Genomic DNA, 23,737 nt, shown 5'->3' on the forward strand with positions numbered 1-23,737 from the left:
ACTCCGAAACTCTCCTGGCAGAGGTCAGAGCCAAGAGGATGGCTGTTTTCCAAGATAAAAACTTGATGTCAGAAGAGGCAGCAGGCTCAAAAGGAGGCAAGGTGAGCTTTTCCAAAACATAGTTGAGATGCCAAGCAGGAATGGGAGGAGATCTAGGAGGTCTTAAGTTCTTAGCTCCTCTGAGAAACTGTCTCATGAGCTGGTGGGAAAAGACTGGAGGGTCTGTATTATAATGAGTGGAAATAGCAGAGGCATGTATCTTAATGGAAGAGAAAGAGAGACCCTTATGTAAGAGATCTGTCAGGTAAAGTAAAATCAAAGGAATGTTAAGAAGAGAAGGATCAGAATCCTGAGCCTGCATCCAGGAACAAAATCTTTTCCATTTTCCTGCATAAAATTTTCTAGTGCTAGGACGTCTGGCTTCTAAAATGACATCCATAACCTGCTTGGGTAGGAGAGAATGTATCAAAGTCCCTGGATTAACCAGGCCACCAGGCTGAGAGTTCTGACATGGGAGTGTAGAACCTGACCCTGGTGCTGGGACAGAAGGTTCGGAGTCTGTGGTAAAACCCAAGGGGGCTCCAGACATAGGTTTTTCAGAGTAGGATACCAAAACTGTCGAGGCCAATTTGGGGTCAGCAAGATTATCATCTTGGGCTTGTCCTGTTTGATCTTTAATAATACCCGTGGAAGAAGAGGAAGAGGCGGAAAGGCATATCCCGAGATGTTTCTCCAACTGAATGATAGTGCATCCACTTTCCAAGCTTGTTCGTGGAAAGTCCTGGTGCAAAAAAGCTATAGTTGATTGAGGTGGGATGCAAAGAGGTCTATGTGAGGACATCCCCAGACTGCTGTTATCATCCTGAATATTTCGGTGTCCAGCATCCACTCGTGTGGGTCCGAAAGGTTTCTGCTCAGACTATCTGCCAGGAAGTTTTGCTTCCCTGGTAGAAACTGAGCTTGAAGGTCCAGATTGCAAGCTAGAGCTGTGTTCCATAGATCCATGGCTAGTCTGCAAAGGGGGTAGGAATGAGATCCCCCTTGCTTGTTTATGTACCACATAACTGTGGTGTTGTCTGTCCGTATCAGTAGTTGTCCTGGTTGTAGAAGATTCTTGAAGGCCAATAGAACTTTCTGAATGGCTAACATTTCCTTTAAATTGATATGCAGGTGCTTCTGATCCTTTGTCCAAAGGCCCTGCAGACAGTTGACCTGAAAATGGGCTCCCCATGCATAATCTGAAGCATCCGTGGTTAGTATCTGAGTGGCCGGAGGCAGACAGAAGGGTTTTCCTTTGTTTAGAGTGCATGCCTTGGACCACCAAAGGAATTCCTTTTGAGGACAAGGCAGGACGGAGATCAGAATGTCTAAACTGTGGCAATGCTGCGACCATACACTTTTTAGGTACCACTGTATTTTCCTCATATGTAGCCTTGCATATGGTACGAGAAGGATGCAGGAGGCCATGTAACCCAAAGCCTGCAGGAATCTCCTTGCAGATAGCTGAGTTAAAGTTGCCAAGGTTTTGAACGTTAGAGCCAGCTGTAACTGTTTTTCATGCGTCAGAAATGCCATCTGGGTTGATGTGTTTAGAGAAGCACCCAGAAAAATTATCTGTTGTGAGGGTGTCAAATTTGACTTTTTTATGTTTACAGTGAATCCCAGGAACTTGAGAAGATTCTGAACAAACTGTAGATGCTGTAGTAAGACCTCCTTGCTGTCTGCCTGAATAAGACAGTCGTCCAGATAAGGGTAAATTTGAATTTCCTTGAGTCTGCAATAAGCTACTACTGGAGCCAGGCATTTGGTGAAGACCCTGGACACAGTAGACAATCCAAAGGACAGCGCAGAGAATTGAAAGTGCCTCGATCCGGCCTTGAACCTGAGGTATTTTCTGCGCTCCTGCCTGATGGGAATGTGTAAATATGCCTCCTTTAAATCCAAAGTTACCATCCATGCATTTTTGGTCAGCATTGGAAGTAGCTGCTGTAGAGTTAGCATCTTGAAATTTGGTATCTCTAGAAAGGCATTCAAAACTGACAGATCCAGAATGGGTCTCCATGAATTTTGTTTCCTGGGGACTAGAAAGAGCCTTGAGTAAAAGCCTTGTCCCATCTCTGAAAGTGGAACTAGTTCTATGGCTTTCATAGCCAAAAGAGCTTCCACCTGGTTTAAGGCCTCTGTCCATTGATGTTTTGGAAGATCTGGCCATCCGCTTGGCCTTGGCAGGGTATGAAAATGGAATTTGTAACCTCTTGAAACCACATCCAGAACCCACTTGTCTTAGGTTATACGAGTCCAATTTAGGTGAAAAAGAGAAAGTTTTCCTCCGAGAGGGGCTTCCAGGCAAGAAGTTCCTGCAGCCCAACAGAGGGAGTCATTGAGTCTGTTTCCTATGAGCTTGCGACCTGTCCTCTCCTCCCCTAGGGGTGGAAGCAGTCCACTGTCTTGGTCTATAAGAGGCTTGTGTTTGAGGCCTTCCTCGTGAGCATCTGTATCTACCCCTCTTTGGCCTGTCTGAATTGGGAAAAGACCAGTTTTTTGTAGGCCAATTCCTACTAAATCTGGGTGGCTGCACTTGTAAGAAATCTTTAACTGTTTGCATGGATTTAGCCTTGTCCTCCATCTTTTTAATCACCTCTTCAGCTTTAGATCCAAACAAAACATTATGCTGAACAGGAGCATCCAATAATTTAGCTTTTACTTGATCTGGCAAATTTTGTTCCTTTAACCATGCATGCCTTCTAATTACTGTGCCAGAGGCAGCAGCCCTACAAGAAGCCTCCAAGGCATCAAAACCACAGTGTAAACAATGCTTCCCAACTTGTTCAGTGGCATGCATTAAATCATGTAATTCCTTATCATCTGCACAGGCGGAAATGGAAGTTATCTTTTGTTTTAAAACAGACAGGAGAAATTGCTGGTATTTCAGCATATGAAACTGACAGTTTAAAGCCCTAATAGATAAAGTAGCAGAAGTGCACACTTTTTTGCCCCATCTTTCTAAAGATCTGGAATCCTTCTCAGTGGGAATGGGGTTTTTAGCAGAAGTGGCCTTAACTCCCTTAGGACCCTGAGAAATGGGTTCAGGGTCAGCAGTAGGGTTTTTGTATAAAAACTGGTGGGAATCAGGAACCCTGTAATATCTGTCAGGCTTAACAGGAGCTGGAGGAAGAGTCAGGGGTTAAATTAGCCTCCGAAAAAGCATCATCCACAATATCCAAAATAGGAGGACTAGCCAAGGGTCTATGTTGGGGAAGAAGAAGAAAATCCCTTAGTCTTTTCTTAGATTCTGAATACTCCTGTCCTTCCCAGTGAAAATGTTCCCTCATCTCATGCAAAGTTTCCCCAAAAGAGAAATCCTCAGAGGGAGAAGCTGAGGGAATGGATTCCTCAGCATCAGAATCCTCATAAGGAGGGAAAGAATATTCCTGGTCAGAAGAAGAAACAGAAACCTGATCAGAGGAGTCATAATAAACTTCCTGCCTTGGCCTTTTATCTGGAGGGGGATGTGAACCCCTAATCATAGTAAGTAAGTCCTCCGCCATCTTAAGTAACTGTTTCTGTGACTTGTGAGCCTGATCAGAAGAGGCCTGTGTTGCAGTCTTTGATTTGGAAGGAGTCTTTGCCTTTGTCTTTGGCTTTGCCTTTATTAGAAGCTGAGTAGGCCTGAAAACCCCTTTGGAAGCCGGTACCTGCACAGCGGCTCCGGACCCATCTGAAGGAGCATTGTCCGAAGGTCCTGCAACAGAAGTATTCAAAGGCCTAGTTGGCTCCTCGTGGGAGTCCGTTTCGGCCATCGGTTCCGAAATGGCCGACGACAGGGGCTGCAAAAGCGCCTCACTGACGACGGCTGAACCTGAAGCTGGCTCTGCTTGTACAATATCGTCAGATTTGGACCTCGGAGGCCTGTCTTTGTCCTTGCGTCGTTTATGAACTCCGGTAGCCGGAACCGTATCCAACGACGTTTTGTAATTAAAACGCCTACCGAAGTAATGAAATGCAAAATCGTACCTTCGTTTAATTGTACGTTGATTGAATCTAGCACAAAACCGACAACTAGCTACATCGTGGTCAGGGCCTAAGCAAGGAATACAGTAAGAATGAAAATCCTTATGAGGTATTTGTTTCCCACATGAAATACAATTATTAACTTTTTCTGACATCGGACTGGAGCAAGAAAAAAGTTTCCCCAATGGGGTACTTAGCTTTGAGTAGGAGAAGAAAGTCTTCGGACTGAAATTTGTTCAGAAAAGTTTGTCAGGAGTCAGCCGACCGGCACTGCGAACTGCTATCACCGCACGGCAAGAAAGACTGGAGAACATGGCATCGGCTGTCAGCTTTGTACTCCTGGCACTCAGACGTCAGGGAGCATGGCTGCACAGCCGACGCCGGACCCAGACTTTGGGATTCTAGCCGACAGAGGACTGCCTGCCGGCAGGGGAGAACCCTACAGTCATAACTGCAACAGTGAAACACAATGAACATCTCGGATATGATGGTGGCAGTGAGGATAGGATCCAAAGAAATAAAACCAAACTGAACTATCGAATGACAGAAATGTCTTTTCACAGCCTCAAAGGTAGAAGGGCTAGGAGAAGCTGAGGCTGGTCACACCAGAGCTGAAGCCCCAGATGCTGCCGAGCCTAAACTCTGCCTGGGCTCCTGCTGTGAGGAAGAAGTCAGACCTGAGCTGTCCAGCACCAAAGCTCTGAGGGGTAGGGACAGCTCCAACAGCCTTGGAGTCAAACCCATCTCCCTAGATCTGGAACCAAAGCTTCAGCTCCGAGACTAGTTCTGCTCTATGCGGATGGGCACCAAACAAGTCAGTGACACAGCTGGAGTCGAAGACCTAGTTGTCTTTGGATTAGATACACTGACTCTTGGTATTCTCAGATCAAAGGGCTCTAAAACTGGACAGAAAGGAGGAGACATAAGTGAATGAAGTGGGTTGGAGGCTCACAAATCCGATGGGAGAAGGAGCTGATGAACACCTCCATCTGAATCTAAGCCCTAAGAAACTTCCTCATCATTCTAGCCACATCTGCTTCAGATAGGCTCTGTGAGGACCTGACAGAGGATGAAATCAACAGGGGATGGTGACATCCTGTTTGGTGTTTCTTGGAGAAAACGTGACAGGAGCAGTGAGGAAATGTGCTCCGGAGATTAAAGAGGAGATCGTGTTCTCAGAGATTCATTTTTACCCACAGTCAGATCTGAGGTGGTCAGATCAGATCTTTTCACAGTTTTGGCTGGTGGCTCTGAGGCCGGAGTTGACTTTGGAGAACAGTTAGGAGACTGTTTTCTGTGTCCCATAGTCTCCACGGAAAACTTTGTTTCTTGGTAAGTGTTTGATGCCCTGAACTAAGAACAGGGAAGTAACCCTTTCAAACTAACTTGTTGCAGTGATCACTCAAGGCCCTATTGTTAAAACCAGCATAAATCAAGCATGGAGTCTCAAGGTGGGCTACTCCCAAACAGTACATGCACTCCCTGTGGGCAACAGAATTGGGTATCTTGTATCCACAGAAGTGCACTTTTTAAAATGTGTAGGTTTTTCAGTCATGACAGAGAGAAAAACAGGGAGACAAAAAAAGATAGTTTATTTTTAAGGAAAAATAAAATAAAGGAAAGGGTGTACCAATGATGGTATCCAAGAAATACCTGATGACAGGGTAGAAAAGACGGAAGTACCAACGATATACCAACCAGTACTCAAGCAAAAAGGGTAAAAAAAAAGTAAGGAGCGATTAATGCTAGTAATCCCGTAACCAAAGATTTGGCATTGCCATGGGGTCAGCAAATATAGTTACGGCCACATGGGAAAGGAAATTCCTCTTCTCTAGTGAGATGCCAAATATATCAGTATATACACGTTTAATTATGATAATTTTGCTGTTTGGACAGGGCCTATGGAGACCATTGAGTCTTGGATTATATTAACAGCACCACCTCCTTTCTGGAGTATCAGGTTGGGTCCATTAATTTCCTGGATGTTACACTGACAAAAGATTGCTCTGTTCCAAGACTTGCATCAAAATATACTGGAAACATACTTATTTCAACACCCTCCTGCACTTCAGCAGCAATCACCCTTACCACCAAAAGAAAGCAGCTTTTAAAGGACAGATGGTAAGGGCTGCTAAGATGGTTTCTGATCACCAGGCCTTCATAGATGAATGCCTCTACTTAAAAGAGATGTTAGTCAGTAGGGGTTATCCTGAGCAAATGGTATATACCATCATGGGAGAAGTCATAAATAAAAGAAATTCCTGCATATGTCCCAATACTTGATGGTAATACCAGCGTTTCCACTAGTACATTAGTGGATCAAAATAACATTACATATATGTACAAATACACACACACACACACACACACACACACACACACACACACACACACACACACACACACACACACACACACACACACGTAGTTATGTGTGTGTATAAAGGAATAAGTGTGTGTGTGTGTGTGTGTGTGTGTGTGTGTGTACATATGCACACATTTTACGGGTGTGTAAGACATGTTCATGTGTAACTAAAATAAGCCCCTCAACAAAATAACTGTGTAAGAAAATCAAAGAATTTCGCAAACATGCCTGACTGTACACTAAAGACATACTAAAGTGCTCAACCCTTTGGATTTATTCCTTCCAACAGCACCCTAGAAGTATAGTGATAATTGTTTACCTGTTTAGTACACACAACTCAACATGTGACAGTTTACAGACACACCTCATATTATATATCTAAAGTTTAACTACAACAGACACAAAAAAGTTGTCTGAGGCAGGCGTTTTTCTGTCACAAACTGTGTCAACATTTAACTTTTCAGAACCACAGTATGACACTCAAATTTTATTCACACACAGTAATTTTTATTGTCTAGCATTATAGTTCACTCTTGAATATATTTTTGGGTCTCTCTCCACTGAACCTTTCCTTAAAATTAGAAATGGACAAGGACTCTTGCCCCATTAGTGGCTTGGGAGCTTTTTATTATCCCCTTCTGTACAATGACCACCTCCTTATGCATGGAGTACAATGATTTTTATAATGGCCTGAAAGTGCTCTTCCACAAACGTGCTACTACACATATTCGTCAAAGTGCTCTGCACCATGTGTGATCCAGGGGCTATTAAGCAAAGAGATACAATATTTTTTTTTCATCAAGGGTGGAGGGATGAACAGCTTTCCTTCAGTCACTCATACATTATGCTCCTCTTACTTGAATTTCTAGCACTTGTGATGTTACTTGAATCAATGTTACCAGTGTCACAGACCCCCTTTTCCACTTCATCATGGTGGCAACTTTTTTAAACTATTTTAAGTTACTGTTAAAGTACTGAATTTATTATGCATTCCAATGCTCTAACCTCTGGCGGCCATGTCAACAACTTCTTGCTCTGCCTGGAGAAGCTCCAAATCATTTGGAAATGGCTCGTCCTTCTCACTTTCTTCTATTTCATCTTCTTGCACAACTTCTTCCTCTTCAATTGCATTAATATTGACATGTTTTTCTAAGGGCTTATCAATTGGTGCTTTACTGGCCAGTTTTTTCAATTCTTCTGTGCCCTCCTTAATGTCTACATTCGCTTCTTTGGGCTCTTCTGGATTTGCTGCCACTTCTGGTCCACTTTCTTTTGGCTTAATTTGTTCCTGCTTTCCTACAGGAGAATCTTCTGGAAAAAAAAATGCAATTATTTAAATTAGGTAATGTTATTTAAATTAAGTAAGGCCATATTAAAATGAATCCATGCAAACTACATTTCATAAATGAAAATTACTAGTCAAAGTAATGCGCCTTCTGGTACATTTATTTTCCATACATTAACATTAGGCATAAACCTTGCTGGTGAGGGTTGGCAACAAGGTACAATGTAAAAAAACACAAATGCAGATCTTTGTTGTTTCAAACAAAGCTTCTAAAATGTTTTTTTTCCCCCTTGTTACTTATGCATTCAGATTGCTGCTCAAAGACCCCTTGAAAGAAAGGGAGCCATGCAAATATTAAAGTGGCATCGTAACAAGGCTAAGGTCAGCTATCATCATTACTCTGCTACTGCAGGTCAAACCTGGCTGTAAAAGGCTGGGTGAAAATGTACAGCTGTGTATCCTTACCTACCATAACAGATTCTTGAATAGATCACTGTTGCAGCAGCTGTTACAATACGAGATGTATCCTGCCAAGGGTACCATGCATCTAACCAGTCTACAAAGCTTCAAAGTCATTCCTTGTATGCCATATGTCCTCCCTTGGCATGACAGTACAAGTTAAGATGGGCATATGGGCACACCAAAATTCTATGTTTTCTCGTCCCAAATAGGGAGGCTAAAACTTTAAGCTCTAAGGGAAGTCATGTCATGTCAGAAGACCAAAAGGAAGGAGAACACACCACCCTGGCCAGGAAAGGTACAAAAAAAAAGGGAATGGAGTAAAGTTACTAGTACTGCAAAAGTGATTGAATCAAACACCTACTGTTATGCCAAGCAGACTTACACAATTCTACTATGTTCTTCACTGGATCACTGTTGGAGTAGCCACTGCAATATGGGATGACTGCTAAAGCTTGGGAAGAAAAGGTGGATAGAAAAGGGCCTGAGTCTCAGATTCCTTGAAGAAGAACTTTAGAAAAGGAAGCTCTGGCAAATGAATCAAGCCTGTACTGTTCAGTAAGGTGTGAACAGAGGACCAAGTAGCTACTTCTGCAATATATTTAGAATCCACCCCTTTCCAAAAGTATCAAAGTGGCCACAGATCTGGCAGAATTAGTCCCAACATTCTGTGGGTGATTATTATCTTAGAATAGCAGAACTTGATAGCAAGAGACAGCTATCTAGAAACAATTTGTTTAGATACTGGCTGAACTTTCTTCTTGCCATCATAAGACACAAATAATTGGTTTAATTTTTCCAAAATAAAAAAAAATAAATGGGTTCACTGGCAGAAAAGCTGAAATGGCCAACAGATGTAACTAAACTGAAGTGTACATAAGGCCTGAACTAAGCATTTCACATAGGCACTGAGAAGCAGTAGTGCTCTTGCTTGGGATGGGTCTTGTTCTCTGTTTTGGCACAAACTAGAAAAGCTTTTGGATAAATAAGATTTTCAAGTGGCAGATTTCCATGAATCCTTCAACATCTGTTGCACCTCCTCAGAGAAAAGGTGCCTAAACAGGAACAAAATAGCACTGGCTATGCAGTTAGACTGGGATTGTTCATATTTTTAAACATTTTTATTAAATTATATTTAAGTAATGACATAGGTACACATACATTAATAGAAAAAGTACAGTTGTGTCACACTTAACATAACTGTAGATTCTTGATTAGATCAGCGTTACAGTACTGATTCTTGCATTTTGCTGCCATGCAGAAGCACAGACCAAAAAAGCACTTGTTAATGCCAAGCAGTCACGTTTCAGTCCACTGCGATCTGGTAATGTAAGACACATTCTCTTAGAAGAAACACACAAACAAATCACTGTTTCTAAGTTGCTAAGTGCTTTTGTTGCGTTTACTCAAACTTCATCAGAGCTGATACAAACAGATTAAAACAAATACTTATATAATAAAACAACTTAATTATTCTTTTAAGTGAATTCGTTATTTAATTGGTTCCCACACCTTTTTAAGCTGTCATTTAAATTAAACAAACATGTATATTTAATAACAGCACTTTCTGTTTATAAAAATTGATTAAATATGTGCTGAATTTAATAAGCATTTAATATTTATGCTTTTGTTTAAACCAGGACTCTTATTTTCCTGCAGCATTATTTGCCAATCTACTTCCATAACTTCTAACTTATTTAAATTCCCTCCATACAAAATATTGGCTAAAACAAAAAAAAGAAAACTTATGAAAACCTTGGCTGTTAGTAACATGCTTATCTAGTGTATTTGTTAAATCTTTATTTTTCACTGCCAAAACATGCTTATAAATTCTTTTCAATAACTTCCTGGTAGTTTTTCCTACGTAAAAACTGCCACAAGACTTGCAATTAGCAAGGTAGACCACTATAGTAGAATTACAAGTAAATCTTCTCTTAGCCCAAATCTGTTTCGGAGTCTTTTAGAATAATGTTTGACCCCTCATTTATGTATCTGCAATACTTGCAGTTTTGGCACTTAAACATACTATTGTTACTGGTGTTTAACTGAACTGATGGCTTTTCAAACTTTTAAGATTACAACTTTTCTTATAAGTAAACTTAGGCTCAAAACATACAACAGAAACTAAATCCTCATTTCCTAAAATAATCTTCCAGTTTTTACTTAGAGATTGCTTTATGCTAGGGGCATCTTAAGAAATGGAGATTGGAAAAGCCCTATAATTGGCTTGATCTTTTTGTTTAATAAATTGTTTATTGACCCCTGTAATAATAATGGGAGAAAATTTGGTGTCTCTGAAACTAACAATTTCATAAACTACTTTGTATCGTTCTTCAGCTAAGTAGCTTCTCCAAGAACAACCTTTAGAGAGTAACTCTGGTTTCTGCCTTAAACAGCACAGACCTTTCTCAAGCTTACTACAGGAAAACATGGTAAAAAAGTTGTTTTTCTGGACATAGAACTTGAAATGGATGTCAGTATAAGAATATTTAGTAGCACTATTTTACAAAAAAACATCTTTTAACAAATATCTGTGTTCTGTCACCCACATTTCATGAAAAGAAATGTTATAAAGGGGCAGTTTGTGCACTTGAGTCGTCTTACTAGTAATGACATAGTTTTTAAAAATGTAGTGGTTGTTCTTGGGGAGAGATTATTTAGCTGAAGAGTTAGACAAAATACTTTCTGAAAATTTTAGTTTCAGAAACACCAAGTTTTCTCCCATCATTACTACAGGGCTCAATAAACAATGCATTAAACAAAAAGATCAGGTCAATTATAGGTCTTTTCCACTCCACATTTCTTTAGACACCCCTAGCATAAATCAGTCTGTAAGTAACAACTGGAAAATTACTTTAGAAAATAAAGATTTAGCTTCTATTTTAGGCTTTACATCTAAGTTTACTTATAAGAAAAGCTGTAATCTTAAATGTTTGAAAAAACATCAATTTAGTTAAACAGCAGTAAACATGGTACGTTTAAGTGCCAAAACTGCAAGTATTGCAGATGCATAAATGATGGTGTCAAACGTTATTCTAAAAGACTCACAGAAACAGATTTGGGCTAGGGGAAGATTTACTTGTAATTCTACTACGGTGGTCTACCTTGCTATCTGCAAGTCTTGCGATAGTTACTACCAGGAAGCTATCAAAAAGAATTTATGTGCATGTTTTTGTAGTGAAAAATAAAACATGCGACTAACTGCCAAGGTTTTTGTAAGTATTCTTTTTTTTTTTTTTTTTTTTTTAGATCATGTAGCCACTTTTTGTAGAGGTGGGGATTTAAATAAGTTAGAAGTTAAGAAAGTAGATTGGAAAATAATGCTGCAGGCAAATAAGAATCCTCGTTTGAATGAAAGCAAAAATATTAAATGCTTTAAATTAAAGTCAGCACGTATTTAATAATTTTTTTTATAAACACAAAGTGCTGTTATTAAATATATTTGTTTTTCAAATTTAAATGAGGTCTTAAAGGTTTGGTAACCAATTAAATAATGAAGTCACATAACAGAATAACTGCTAACTAAGGTGTTTTATTATATAAATACTTGTTTTAACCTGTTTCTATCACCAATGATGGAAGTTCGAATAAATGGAACAGAAGCTCTTATCAGCTTACAAACGGTTTGTGTGTTTCTTCCAACAGAATTTTTATTACAAATTTGCTGGGTTATTATTAATTGATCAAAGTGGACTGAAACTTGACTGCTTGCCAACAGCAGCTGCTTTTTTTTGTTTGTGCTTTGAGTTTTAGCATTGCAGTCTGCCTTTTTCATTTGTATGCAGGAGCACATGACTCGCCCAATCAGACAGACATCTGAGGACTAGTGTCTGGACGTCCGGATACAAGGTCTTCTGTTGGCACCATCCTCAGATCTTTCCAAGTTGCGTGCAAGCAGTTTTATGCCCAAGGATATCACAACCTCTCCAGATGTCTAGGTTAACAACGGCTGCAATACACAAGTAATGAGGAAAGGGAATGATGAAAGATCTGTAAGATTCTCCTCTCTCCCTTGCACCGAGCAAAGGGGAAAGGAAAGGGACAACAGAGTGGGGTTGGAGCTTGTACTGTAACACTGACCTCCTCAAACATCTATAATTATGGTGTGACAAATGTACTACATTCTTCATAGTCAGTGCTGCAATACTGATTCTTGGGAGGACGCCCAAAGCTAGTGGAAGGATGCTGGGAAAAGCAGTTGGCCCTCAGCAAATAATATTTTGCAGGACGGCTGTTGCAAACCCTGCTTTAGCTCTTGAGGCAATGTCTAAATTAGACGTGTCCAACCTGCGGCCCGTGGGCCGCATGCAGCCCTCAGAGCTCTTCCATGCAGCCCTCAATCTCTAACTGCAACACTGATGTAAGCATGCACCAAAACACTTTTCTTGTTTTGTGTTTTTCACTCCCATGACCTGTAACGCTAATGTTGGTGTGCGCATGTGCCAAAGCACCATTCTAGTTTTGTTTTTGAGCCAAAAAAGGGTCAGAGTGTTTATGCCATTATTTTGCGCTGAACAATCAGTGTGTGTGTGTGTGTGTGTGTGTGTGTGTGTGTGTGTTCTCGCTGAAGTGGGACTCATGTATGGATTTGCCGCTGTTGCCTTTGAAAGGGACAGCAATTACCTGTGTTAATAGTGAGTGAGTGCTTGCATGAAAGCAGAATTGCGTGCGTGAAAGTAGAAGAAGAGTGTGTGTGTATGTGTGTATATGTGTGCATGACAGAGAGAGACACATGCACAAAGAAGCTAACAATGATCAGTTTACCTACTGAACACAAACAAGTTAGCTCACAAATATATCATACATTAAGAGTACACTCATTAAATTGTGGCTTTCCTGACAGGGAGAGTGTTGTATTGAACATGAACTCATACCTCTTAACTCTATGGATTTTCAAAGAATGTCTGAATTTTTGCCTCATCTTCCAATTTGTGTCTTTTGCTTAGGAAATAAAAGTAGTCATCCAAGGTAATGCAGTTCCAGGGAGTAAGAATGAGACAGCAGCCTAGGGTTAATGGGTCAGTACTGGACTGACTATGTGGGACTGTAGCATATAAAGTTGTATTGTTTTTTCAGACAAACAAAAAAGCACCCAGTACTGTCTTTTTCATTGGTGGGTTCTAAGCAGTGGTAGATTGGACAACAGTAAGCATAGCTTTGGCGGATCATCAATACTGGCAAATCAAGTGGGCACAATGTCATATTTTAAATGTTGGGGATTTTAGTGTGTATGTGTGTGCTTATGTGTTGGGAGTGCTGCAACAGTAGATGTTTATTAAAGACAGAGACTTGCGGACTGTAGAGAATATGTTTCTTTGTTTCAAAACCTAATACTTGGATACGCATGCCAGAAGTGGATTTTTTAAGACATAGCTTCTTGCCATTTACAGTGGATGGATATTTACATTTAATGGACAATGTACTAGCGTGGGCCTGTGGGGTTTTGAAGGATGCCAAGTCTGCCACTGTCAATTTCTTGTAAAGTGACCTGGAAATGGATATTAGGATGTTACTGAAAAATATAGTAAGTGGGCTAAGAAATATAGTTTAATTAAACAAAGTGTACTTTCAATTTACAGGCCATAATTTACTTTATTTCAGGTAGTCCAGATACTGGTAGATTGTATACCATTAGACTTAATTAGGGAGTGCTGTCATTCTGGGGAAACAAGTAGCCCTAGTTTCAGTGAATGCTCTGTGGTTGCTTGCAGGTAGGAAGTTGCAGGATGTTGATGCAATGTGTTTTATTTATTATTTTAATACATTTTGTTATTTCAAAGCATGGTTTTCTTTGATGCAAAAGAAGGTAGGACTGAATGAGCCATATAATGTTTAACTGACAATAATGGGATAGAAAGATTATAAGTGATGTATAATGTTTGCAGCTACAGTTGTTTCAATGGTGTCTGTGATGCATAACTATTTTTGGGCCTGTGTCCCACTTTTATTTTTCGCTTTGTCCAAATTTCTTGCTCTAAGGTTGAGAGGTATGGTTCCATACTAAATCAGAAGTTGTATTTACCTTGGAAGACTTTTCGGCATAATTATGAAAAACAGAGCCTTTTTAGTATCTCTGCTTATTTCCAGTATAAACTGCCATGTAATCTTGCAAATAATCTTCTTATTAAGCTACTTTACTTCTTTTGGAATTGACAGGTTTGATTCATCTGTTCGGACATAAGCATAGAGTGCTAATGTGACTTTGATTTCTTGCAGCATTCGGTGGTTTACATAATCACAATAACTTTTCTGTGTTTCTGGGTGTGTAATCAATTTAACAGTTTTAAAGATGTTTTCCAAAAATAAATAAATATATAATAAATAAATAATCCTCTCTACACTTTGAGCTATTGACAAAGTCTGGAAATTAGTTTTTTTCAAAAGCGAAGGTCAGCATTACAGCTCAGTAAACTGTCAGTCTGTGAGTAACTTCTGCACAAATTAAAATGTGTGAATGTCAAATGGCTTTAGACTGGAGGGACATTTTTATTTATTTTACATTTGTTTACCAGGAAAGTCCGACTGGACACAGGTCCATTTTCAGCGGAGGCCCGGGGAGAAAATCTCCAAAAATAACAGAAAACAATATAATACAATACATGAGAGAGAGAGAGACAGCAAATTATGGATGTAGTACTCATACAATATGACAGAGATTACATCTCGTAACAGTGACAATCATTGAGGTACAGACTAAACTTAAAAACATTTTTTTACAGTTATAATTACAGCAAGGCAAATATCAATTTTTAGGAGAAAGCTGTTTTTACATAGCTGAAGCTCTGAAACAATCTTTTGGTATAATATGGATTAACCTGGGGAATGACACAAGTTATATGTTTACACCTGTATGTAGCATTATAGTTTATGGTTTTCTTATTGATTTACTTTTTGCCCTGCAGTTGTTTGTTGATTTATTCGTGGTCCTTTTGGTAGTGGGAAATTACATGGATGAATCCATCTCTATTATGATTTTTTTTTCAGATATTTTGACTTCCAGACAAATTCATTCAGCGAGTGGGTGTCATGTGATTACTGAGGTTGCCTATTTTACAAGTAGGGGCTTTTTGTGCGTGTGTGTGTGTGTGTGTGTGTGTGTGTGTGTGTATAAGAGAGAGAGATTTAATATGTGTACTGAATATAATGTTGCAAATGGAATTCTTAGTTAAACATGCCCCTCTTCTTGGGCAACTAGACTTGAGTAACCAATATTAGATCTTAGCCATCCAGCTGGGAAAGGTTAATATGTGGATTTTCCATCTGGTTTGATGAAGGCTATGCTACTTACCCAAGGACTACATTTATGGCTATCCATCCAGCCATCGTGTTACTGAACTACACTGTTTAATAATGAGAGGAGCTTTTAACAGAAGTTGAAGGTTTTTGGGTCAAGAACCTGTCCATAAAAAGTGGCTTGTTTATGTTGCAGTGAAGGCTGTGGTCTTTGTAGTGAGCGTTTTAAGTATAACCAGTACTTCTGAGGTAGAGGAAGTCTCTTAAGGCAGGATCTTTCTTAGCCTGGAAAGCAAGCTAATGATGAAATTTATAGGGGCCAGTGAGAGAGAGAGGAAAGCAAGAAGCTTTTTAGTCTGTTCGGACAACTAAGTGAACTTAGTCCTTTGACCTTTTTTGTCAGAAATGGTTGCAGTCTTTCTTTTGGCAGGGTGTTTTGCTGAGGCACATGCCAAAAGGGGCACTGCACTTAATAATGGCTCTTGTAAAGGAAGAATACAGGGATGTTATGACCTCCTTGTCCCTGGATGAGATACCCTTACTAATGAAGTGGGCCATGTAAAAAGCTTTCCTTACAACAGAGACAACGTGTTGGTCAAAAGTCAGGTTTCTATCAATCTGGGTGCCCAAGTACCATACGACTTATTGCATGCTTACAACATTGTTATTAATGTGATAATTTGTGGGGACATCACTCTTCTCAAAGAGGATGATGATACATTTTTTGGCATTTATCTTGAGGCCATATTTCTGGCACCAGTTATTTGTTTGGGTGAGACCCTCTTCTAGCTTATTCAGAATTGTTTTATTAAGTCAGTAATGTGAATTACTTACTTTATTGCAAATTTGTTGGGTTATGTTTGTGGATTATAGTATTGTAGGACTGCTGATGTTGACATTTTATGTAGTTGGACTGCTGGAATGGCTTTCCCAGTGAGAAATGCTACTAGTGCTGTAGTGAATATCTGTTTATTTGTAAAAAAAAAAAAAAAATATATATATATATATATATATATATATATATATATATATATATATACAGATATATTAACCAAGATGTTAGAGTTAACTGTTAGATTACAGAATTAGAATTAGAATTTTAAAGCAAATATTAGGCATTTATTCATTGTTCAAATGCACCTACAGTACAGCCAGGAGGTCAACTGTGGTCTTTCTGAGCAAAAAAAGAGTTAACTATATGATATATTTTATATGCGGCCCCAAGACCATTTCTGTTCACTCAATGTGGCCCCAGCAAGCCAAAAGGTTGGACACCCCTGGCCAATGGTAGTGTTTTGTTAGGGTCTGCACTGAGTTTTAGGTAACAGCTTTAAGGATGGCCTGTATAGGAACTCCTTTGAGGAAGGCAGTGGTAGTTGTCCTTTACCTGGTGGAATGGCCTTTGACATGACCAGGAAAAAGAAGTTATGTCTTACCATAACGTTCCATCTGTATTGTTGATCCTCATTCAGTCATTACAATGGGTATCGGTTCCGACCTCGGAACCGAGCCGGCCATTTTCCAAGCTCGCGTCAGCTTCAAACTCTTGAGCTAAACTCTTACCCACAATTCCCCTCTCCCTGTTACCTCAGATTGAGTCTGCAAGCTAAAGAAGGTAGAGGTTACCTCTGGTCAAATAACCTACGAGAACTGGATGGTGAGATCCACTAGAAACCACAGGAGGGGGAAGGAGGGAGGGTCGTAATGACTGAACGAGGATCAACAATACAGATGGAACGTTATGGTAAGACAGAACTTCTTTATCTGATATTGTTAATCCTCGTTCATTCCTTACATATGGGACAGAGTCACCAGCTACTCTATTCCTGGGAGGCTCTCATGGAAGGATATTCCTGAGCACCATAGAACCGAAAGATGCTCTTCCCCTGAAGGCCAAATCCAATTTGTAATTATTGATGAAGGTATGAGGCATAGCCCAAGTTGCAGCTGCACAGATATCATGTAAAGAAGCTCTGGCATGGAAGGCAGCAGAAGTTGCCACTGACCTTGTTGAATGAGCTTTCATGGTAGTAGGCAACGACATATTACGTTGTGTGTAAATAAAGGTCACACAGTCCTTCAACCATCTAGCTAATGTGACCTTAGCAACAGCCGATTCTAATCTAGACCCAGAAAAGGCCAAAAATAACTGGTCAGATTTACGAAAGGGTTTAGTCCTGTTTAGGTAAAAACAGATTTGCCTGTGTATATCAAGGGTATGTAGGCAATACTCTCTTCTATTTGAATGGTTGGGAAAGAAAACTGGCAATTCAATGGCTTGATTAATGGACATTTCAGAAATCACTTTAGGCAGAAATGACGGATTAGTTCTCAGAGACACTATCTTTATGAAAAATCAAGTATGGACTTTTGATACATAAAGCTTGAAGTCCAGAAATACGTCTGGCAGAAGTAATAGCGACCAAAAACAAGGTTTTCCATCACAAATACTTGAGGTCGCAAGAAGAGGCTAGTTCAAAAGGTGCCATTGTCAGAGCTTGTAGAACTAATGATAAATCCCATGGTTGAATAGGTTCTCTAAAAGGGGGCTTCAGATGATTCACACCTTTTATGAAGGTCTTGCACAAATTATGGGACATTTATTTATTTTACATTTGTTAACCGGGGGTGTCTGACTGATTCGAAAAGGCCCTTTTTCAGCAGAAGCCCGGGGAGAAAAGCTCCACACAGAAAAATTACAGACACATTTAGTTTTTAGACATGATCAGTATACACACAAATTACAGGAAACATGTTTTTACAGTGGTATGCGGCACAAACAGTTACAGTGGAGAGAAACAAAAAAATATTAATTTTAAAAATAAAGGTAATTAATAGATTTGTGGTGTACAGCTGAAATTTGGAACATAGGTAGAATACATACATAGTACACAGGTACAGTACATACATTTTAGATTAGCCAGTGTTTGTGAGTAAGACTGAAAACTATTAAAGTGCTCTAGATTTTGTATGTATGCGTTATCCACTTTCACTAGCCTGGGGAGCAATCATGGCACTGCCAACTTTCCTTGAGATGTTGCCTGATGAGCTCTTTAAAGGAGGCTTTGGATGATATGTTTTGAATGCTTGTAGAGACAGAGTTCCATTTTGTAGCCACTGAACTACTATATAGTGCATCTCCAAAGGTATTGTAGCTGTTGGTGACTTCTAGTAGTAGTTTGCTTGATGATCTAAGAGGCCTTTTGGCTGAGTAATGTCATACTAGGTTTTTGGGGGCAGGACACTTATTGGGGAGGTAATAGATAGAATGACAGAGGCAGAACTGATTGTAGGTTAGGAGGTTGGGCAGTTCAAGCCAGTGGAGCTGTCTCAAAGCAGTACAGTGATGAGTTCTATATGAGCAATTTGCAGCAAAGCGGGCAATTCTGTTATAGCAGGCTTCCATTTTGCTTAGTTCAGTTTTGTTGAGATTAGTCAGAATGGGAGATGCATAGAGTAGGGTGGCTAGAAGTTGGGAGCGAGCAATGGCTGATATTGTGTTGTTGGTAAGAAATGGTTTGATATGGTAGAGCGACCCCAATTTGGCATGTACTTTTTTAATAGTTAAGTTGAGATGACTATCAAATTTTAGGTGGGAGTCTACGGTTATTTCCAATAGCTTAGCCTGTGCCACTGGAGCAATTGGAGTAGCATTAGTGGAGTAGATAGTGAACTGACTTAGTGTTTTTGTTAGAACTGGTTATAATCATAAGCTGAGTTTTCTTTGGATTGAGGATAAGTTGGGCTTTGGTAAGGTTTTCAACGTCAGAGAATGCTAGTTGAGTTGTTTGCAGGAGGGTGGGAATGTTTTGTGCAACACAGATTAAGGTAGTGTCATCTGCATACTGAATTATAGATGCATGCTGTGTGGAGGTATGGAGGTCATTTGTGAAGACTGAATAGTAGTGGTCCTAAGACAGAACCCTGTGGGACTCCTATAGTTATGGGCAGCTGAGGAGAGAGAGAATTTTCCCATTTCACAGCTTGGTACCTGTCACTTAAGTAGCTTTGGAACCAGGTAAGAGTGGAATTTGACAGATGATATTGGTTTAGTTTGTTTAGCAGGATTTGGTGTGAGACTGTGTCAAATGCTTTGGACATATCCAAAAAAAGAGATGACACTTGCAGGCCTTCATTTCTGAGATGGTTTACTGTGTCTGTGAAGCAGAGGAGGGCTGTAGTGGTACTATGGGCAGGTCTGAAACTATGCTGAGTAGGTGACAGGATGTTGGTGTCCAGGAGATAGTTTAGCACCTGGGTATGGATGCATTTTTCTAGGATTTTGGCCAGGGGGAGAGTAAAGCAATGGGTCTGTAGTTATTAAGTTCAGTGGAGGTCCTGCCTTTATGTATGGGTGTAACATAGGATATTTTCCAGAGTTTGGGCACATAGTTTTCAACAATTGATCTGTTTATGAGAGTGGAGACTGGGATAGCAATAGCATCTGCTGTGAGTTTCAAGAAATAGCTGGGAGTAGGTTGGCTGCTGTTGATGAGGTTTTTAGTTTGGAGAGCATGCTTTTGATTGAAGTGGTGGAAACCGTTTTGAGAGTAAAGCTTGTATTAGTGTTATCTGTGTTGGGGGGATAGTGAGGAATGAACTGTCCTGTGATACTAAGGATAGAATTGAGTTCACAAAGTGGGAGTTGAATTGTGTTTCGATGGGAACTTTAGTGTCAGGGGTGGTTGGTTTGGGGGTAGGCTTTAGGGTGGATTTTAGTAGCTGGTTTACATTTTTCCAAAATTTTTGGGGGTTGTGTTGGTATTTAGTTTGTAATGTTGTGTAGTAGGATTTTTTGTCCAGCCTAATGCATTTTTTGCATGGTTGCGCAGTTCTTGGTACTTAGGCTTTTTGTTTCTTTGTTTTTTAGATAGTAAAGCCAGGCAGTGTCTCTGGACTTGAGGATTTGTTTGGTTTCTTTACTGAGCCAGGGGTTTATAGAGGTTCTAACCTTGATTTTGCGCAATGGAGCGACAGTGTCTAGGTGTTGCAGAAATGTTTTGCTGAAATATGCTACAGCCTGGTCAAGTGGGAGGGTTTTTAGGGGGGTCCAGTCACAGTTACAGAGTAAAGTGTTGAGGACCTCAGGAGAGACTTTTTTTGTGTTTCTAGTGGATATATTGTTAGTTGTTTTGCGTATGCTTGTTCTACTACGTATAAAGTATATTATGTTGTGGTAACTTAAAGTGTCTGGGAGACTGCCTGTATGAGGGTACAATGTGTGGTTGTTAGTTAGGACCCAGTCAAGGATGGATTCCCTTTTAGATTTTTTATCACATCTAGTTGGAATATGAACTAGCTGCTGGTAGCCATGGAAATTTATTAGATTACTTGATGGTTCTGATATACAGGTGAATCAATCGAGGTTGAAGTCCCCCAGAATAAGGGTTTCTTGTGAGTATGTGGAAGAACACCAGGATAAGAATCTTCAAGGCTAGCAGGTGTATTTCCAGGTGGAATGTAGATCACAATTGTGGTGATGACCTTTTTAGGGTGAAGTTGAAGTTGTGAGATAAGTATGTCCCAATTATTGGGGGAGGGATAGGAGTTTGGTAATTGACGAACATTTAAGTTTGACTTGTACAGTAAGGCAGTTCCATCCCCTTTACGAAGTGGTCTGTCTTGTCTAATGATATTGTAGTCAGTAGGGAGAACTTCTGAGTTAGCTATGTTTTTATTTAGCCAGGTTTCTGTTAAAGCAACTATGTCTGGGGAGTAGTGTGCTATTGTGGCCTGGAGTTCAGGTATTTTATTTTTGATACTTCTAATATTAATATTTAGCATTAAAAGATGGTTGGTTTTGCTGCTGTTGTTGATTTGCCCAGGGATGAAGAAAGTGGGGATGTTACGTTCTGACATTTGTGTTGGAGCAGTTTGAGTTGGACATGATGGATTTGGGCCTGGGTTGGGGTGGATATCCCCACTTATGGTGAGCCTGGAGTTAAAATGGTTATACAGATGATGTTGGAGTTTGGTGAGGAGTGTGAGAAAGTATTGTGTTTTTTTGGAGTAGAAATGAGAGCATATGTGTTTAGTCCTGAATTGGTCCGTTATGTAGTTCTTGAATAACTGTGGGCAGATATTATTATAATGTGTGATGTCTGTATAAGAGAGTGCATAATGCATTGTTGTGCTACTAAGTTTAGGGATTGCTAGAGTGATAACTTGTGGTGTTGTAAAGAATTATGAGAAGACAGACTAGACTTAGTTGCGTGATAGTCATGGTTATAAAGTTTAAGTTGTTTCTAGGTGGGGGGTCTGAATAGGAATTATAAGGTAGCACTATATGTGGATGGGGAAGTAGTGTGGGTGATATAAAAAATGCCTAGTGGGAATGAGAGTGATTGGGAGTATTTTGTGTGGAGCAAGTTGTTGTGGTATAATGTGATTATGACTTGAGGAGCTGTGATTGGTGGAGGTGATGTGAGGGTGAGCTGTGGGTGTGTCTGTGATTACTACAAATGTGGAGGTAGTGGGGTCAGGAGGGAATAGGGGGCAGGGCAGCGGAGAGAGCCCGAGCGTTAGCGAGGGCGAACGGAGCAGGGCAGAGCCAACCATGACAAAAGAAAATGTTAAGTATTACTTTACAAATCTGAACACTTTTAAAACAAATTCCTGAGGTCTAATGGCTTACTGGCAAGCAAAATGTAATTGCTGAGGAGCACTTGTGTCCTGGTGGGAGACTAGAAATTTAAAGATGGCTCCATGCTCAGCAGAAGTCTAATATAGACTTTGTATTGGGGGAGGGAGATAGCACAAGGGGTGTAAACCAGGTGGAATGCAAAGAAACTAGAGAGGCAATCAGTGGAAACCAGTGAAGGCCTCAGAGGGGGTAAGTAATAATTCAAACTACCTGTAAAGTGAAGGAGAGAAGAGACAGCAAAGTGTATTAAGGTTGGGAGTGTGTCATCACATTGACTTGCTGATTAGTAACCAGGTTGTGCACAGATTAGAGTAGGGAGATACATTAGCAATGAAGGGGAATGTATAGAGATGCAAATAAACAGGTGGGCCTCCACGTGATACAAACTAAGGCAGAAAGCACTGAGAGGGCTGCTTGATGGTTAATTTAGTCACAGAGATGTGAATTAAATGTATAATGTCTATTGGACAGTTAGGATTACTGTACTAGCGGGGGGGGGGGGGACACAAGGCTACAACAGTCAGTTTTATTAGCAAGCTGAGAACTACTAAGAAATATTGCTAATGTAATAGCTTCACTCTCATAAAACATAGAAATAGAATGCCTGGGTGGACTGAGCCTGCTCTCGAGGCTCAAAATGTATATCCTTGTTTAGTTTGCAGTACTGATTCCTTCTTATACTGTATGGCTGGAGTGGTAGCCGCAGACTGCAGATTTGCTTGAGTGTGCTCCTGCTCGAGGCTCAAAATGTATATCCTTGTTTAGTTTGCAGTACTGATTCCTTCTTATACTGTACAGCTGGAGTGGTAGCCGCAGACTGCAGATTTGCTTGAGTGTGCTCCTGCTCTTGAGGCACAAAATGTATATCCTTGTTTAGTTTGCAGTACGGATTCCTTCTTATACTGTATGGCTGGAGTGGTACCTGCAGACTGCAGATTTGCTTGAGTGTGCTGGCAAGCAGAATGTAATTGCTGAGGAGCACTTGTGTCCTGGTGGGAGACTAGAAATTTAAAGGATACATACGAGAGGAATCTTGGACACTCTCATGAAAATTAGAAATTGCAGCCAAATGAACTCTAATGGTAGAGGCCGATAGACACAATTGAAACAGGTCGGCCAGATAGTCTAGTATTATTGACACTGGTGCTGAAAAGGGGTCTACTTGTTTATCTTTCAGCCAACAGGTAAATCTTTTCCACTTGCTCAGATAAGTAATTCTAGTGGAAGACTTATGAGAAGCAATGAGAATATCATGTACTGGTAAAGAAAGATCATTCTGCCTGGCAATCAAGGGAATTGGAGTAGCCAAGCCGTTAGCTTCAGGCTGTTCAGATTGGGATGAATTAGGTTCTGTGGGTGTGAAATCAACTCCGGGATTGGATGGAGGATCCATGGTCGATTTAGTAGGTGAGGCCAAAGGAATGGGAATCAAATCTGTCGTGGCCAATACAGTGCTATGAGGATTACCTTGCTCTTCAACCGCCGGGCTTTCTTCAGAAACTGGGGAATGAGAGGAAAGGGTGGAAATGCATAGAGAAGACCCGAGGGCCAACTGTGGACTAGAGCGTCCCTGGGTGACTGTCCCGGAGGAGGAATCAGGGCGAAGTAGTTGCTGTATTTGTAGTTGGTTGGGGATGCAAAGAGGTTGCAGCAAGGACGGCCCCAGCGGTGGAAGATCTCCACCGTTATCAAGGGATTCAGGGACCACTCGTGAGGTTGAAGGAATGCACCTGCTGAGTCT

At 40.4% G+C, this 23,737-nt stretch overlaps 1 protein-coding gene across 2 annotated transcripts in view; it reads right to left on the reverse strand.

Moving 5' to 3' along the window:
• GOLM1 (golgi membrane protein 1) overlaps positions 1 to 23,737 on the reverse strand; it is a 1,295,551-nt gene that overhangs the window by 233,247 nt on the left and 1,038,567 nt on the right. The window contains exon 8 of one of the 2 annotated variants that reach the window (XM_044060901.1): positions 7,382 to 7,684. In XM_044060901.1, the coding sequence (XP_043916836.1) occupies positions 7,382 to 7,684 (303 nt within the window). Of the gene's footprint in view, positions 1 to 7,381; positions 7,688 to 23,737 lie in introns of both variants that reach the window. The other variant, XM_044060899.1, reaches the window with a different exon arrangement.

The sequence above is a fragment of the Protopterus annectens genome, chromosome 2.part0 (genome assembly GCF_019279795.1).
Source record: "Protopterus annectens isolate FY-2018-M chromosome 2.part0, PAN1.0, whole genome shotgun sequence".
Classification (NCBI taxonomy): Eukaryota; Metazoa; Chordata; order Ceratodontiformes; family Protopteridae; genus Protopterus; species Protopterus annectens.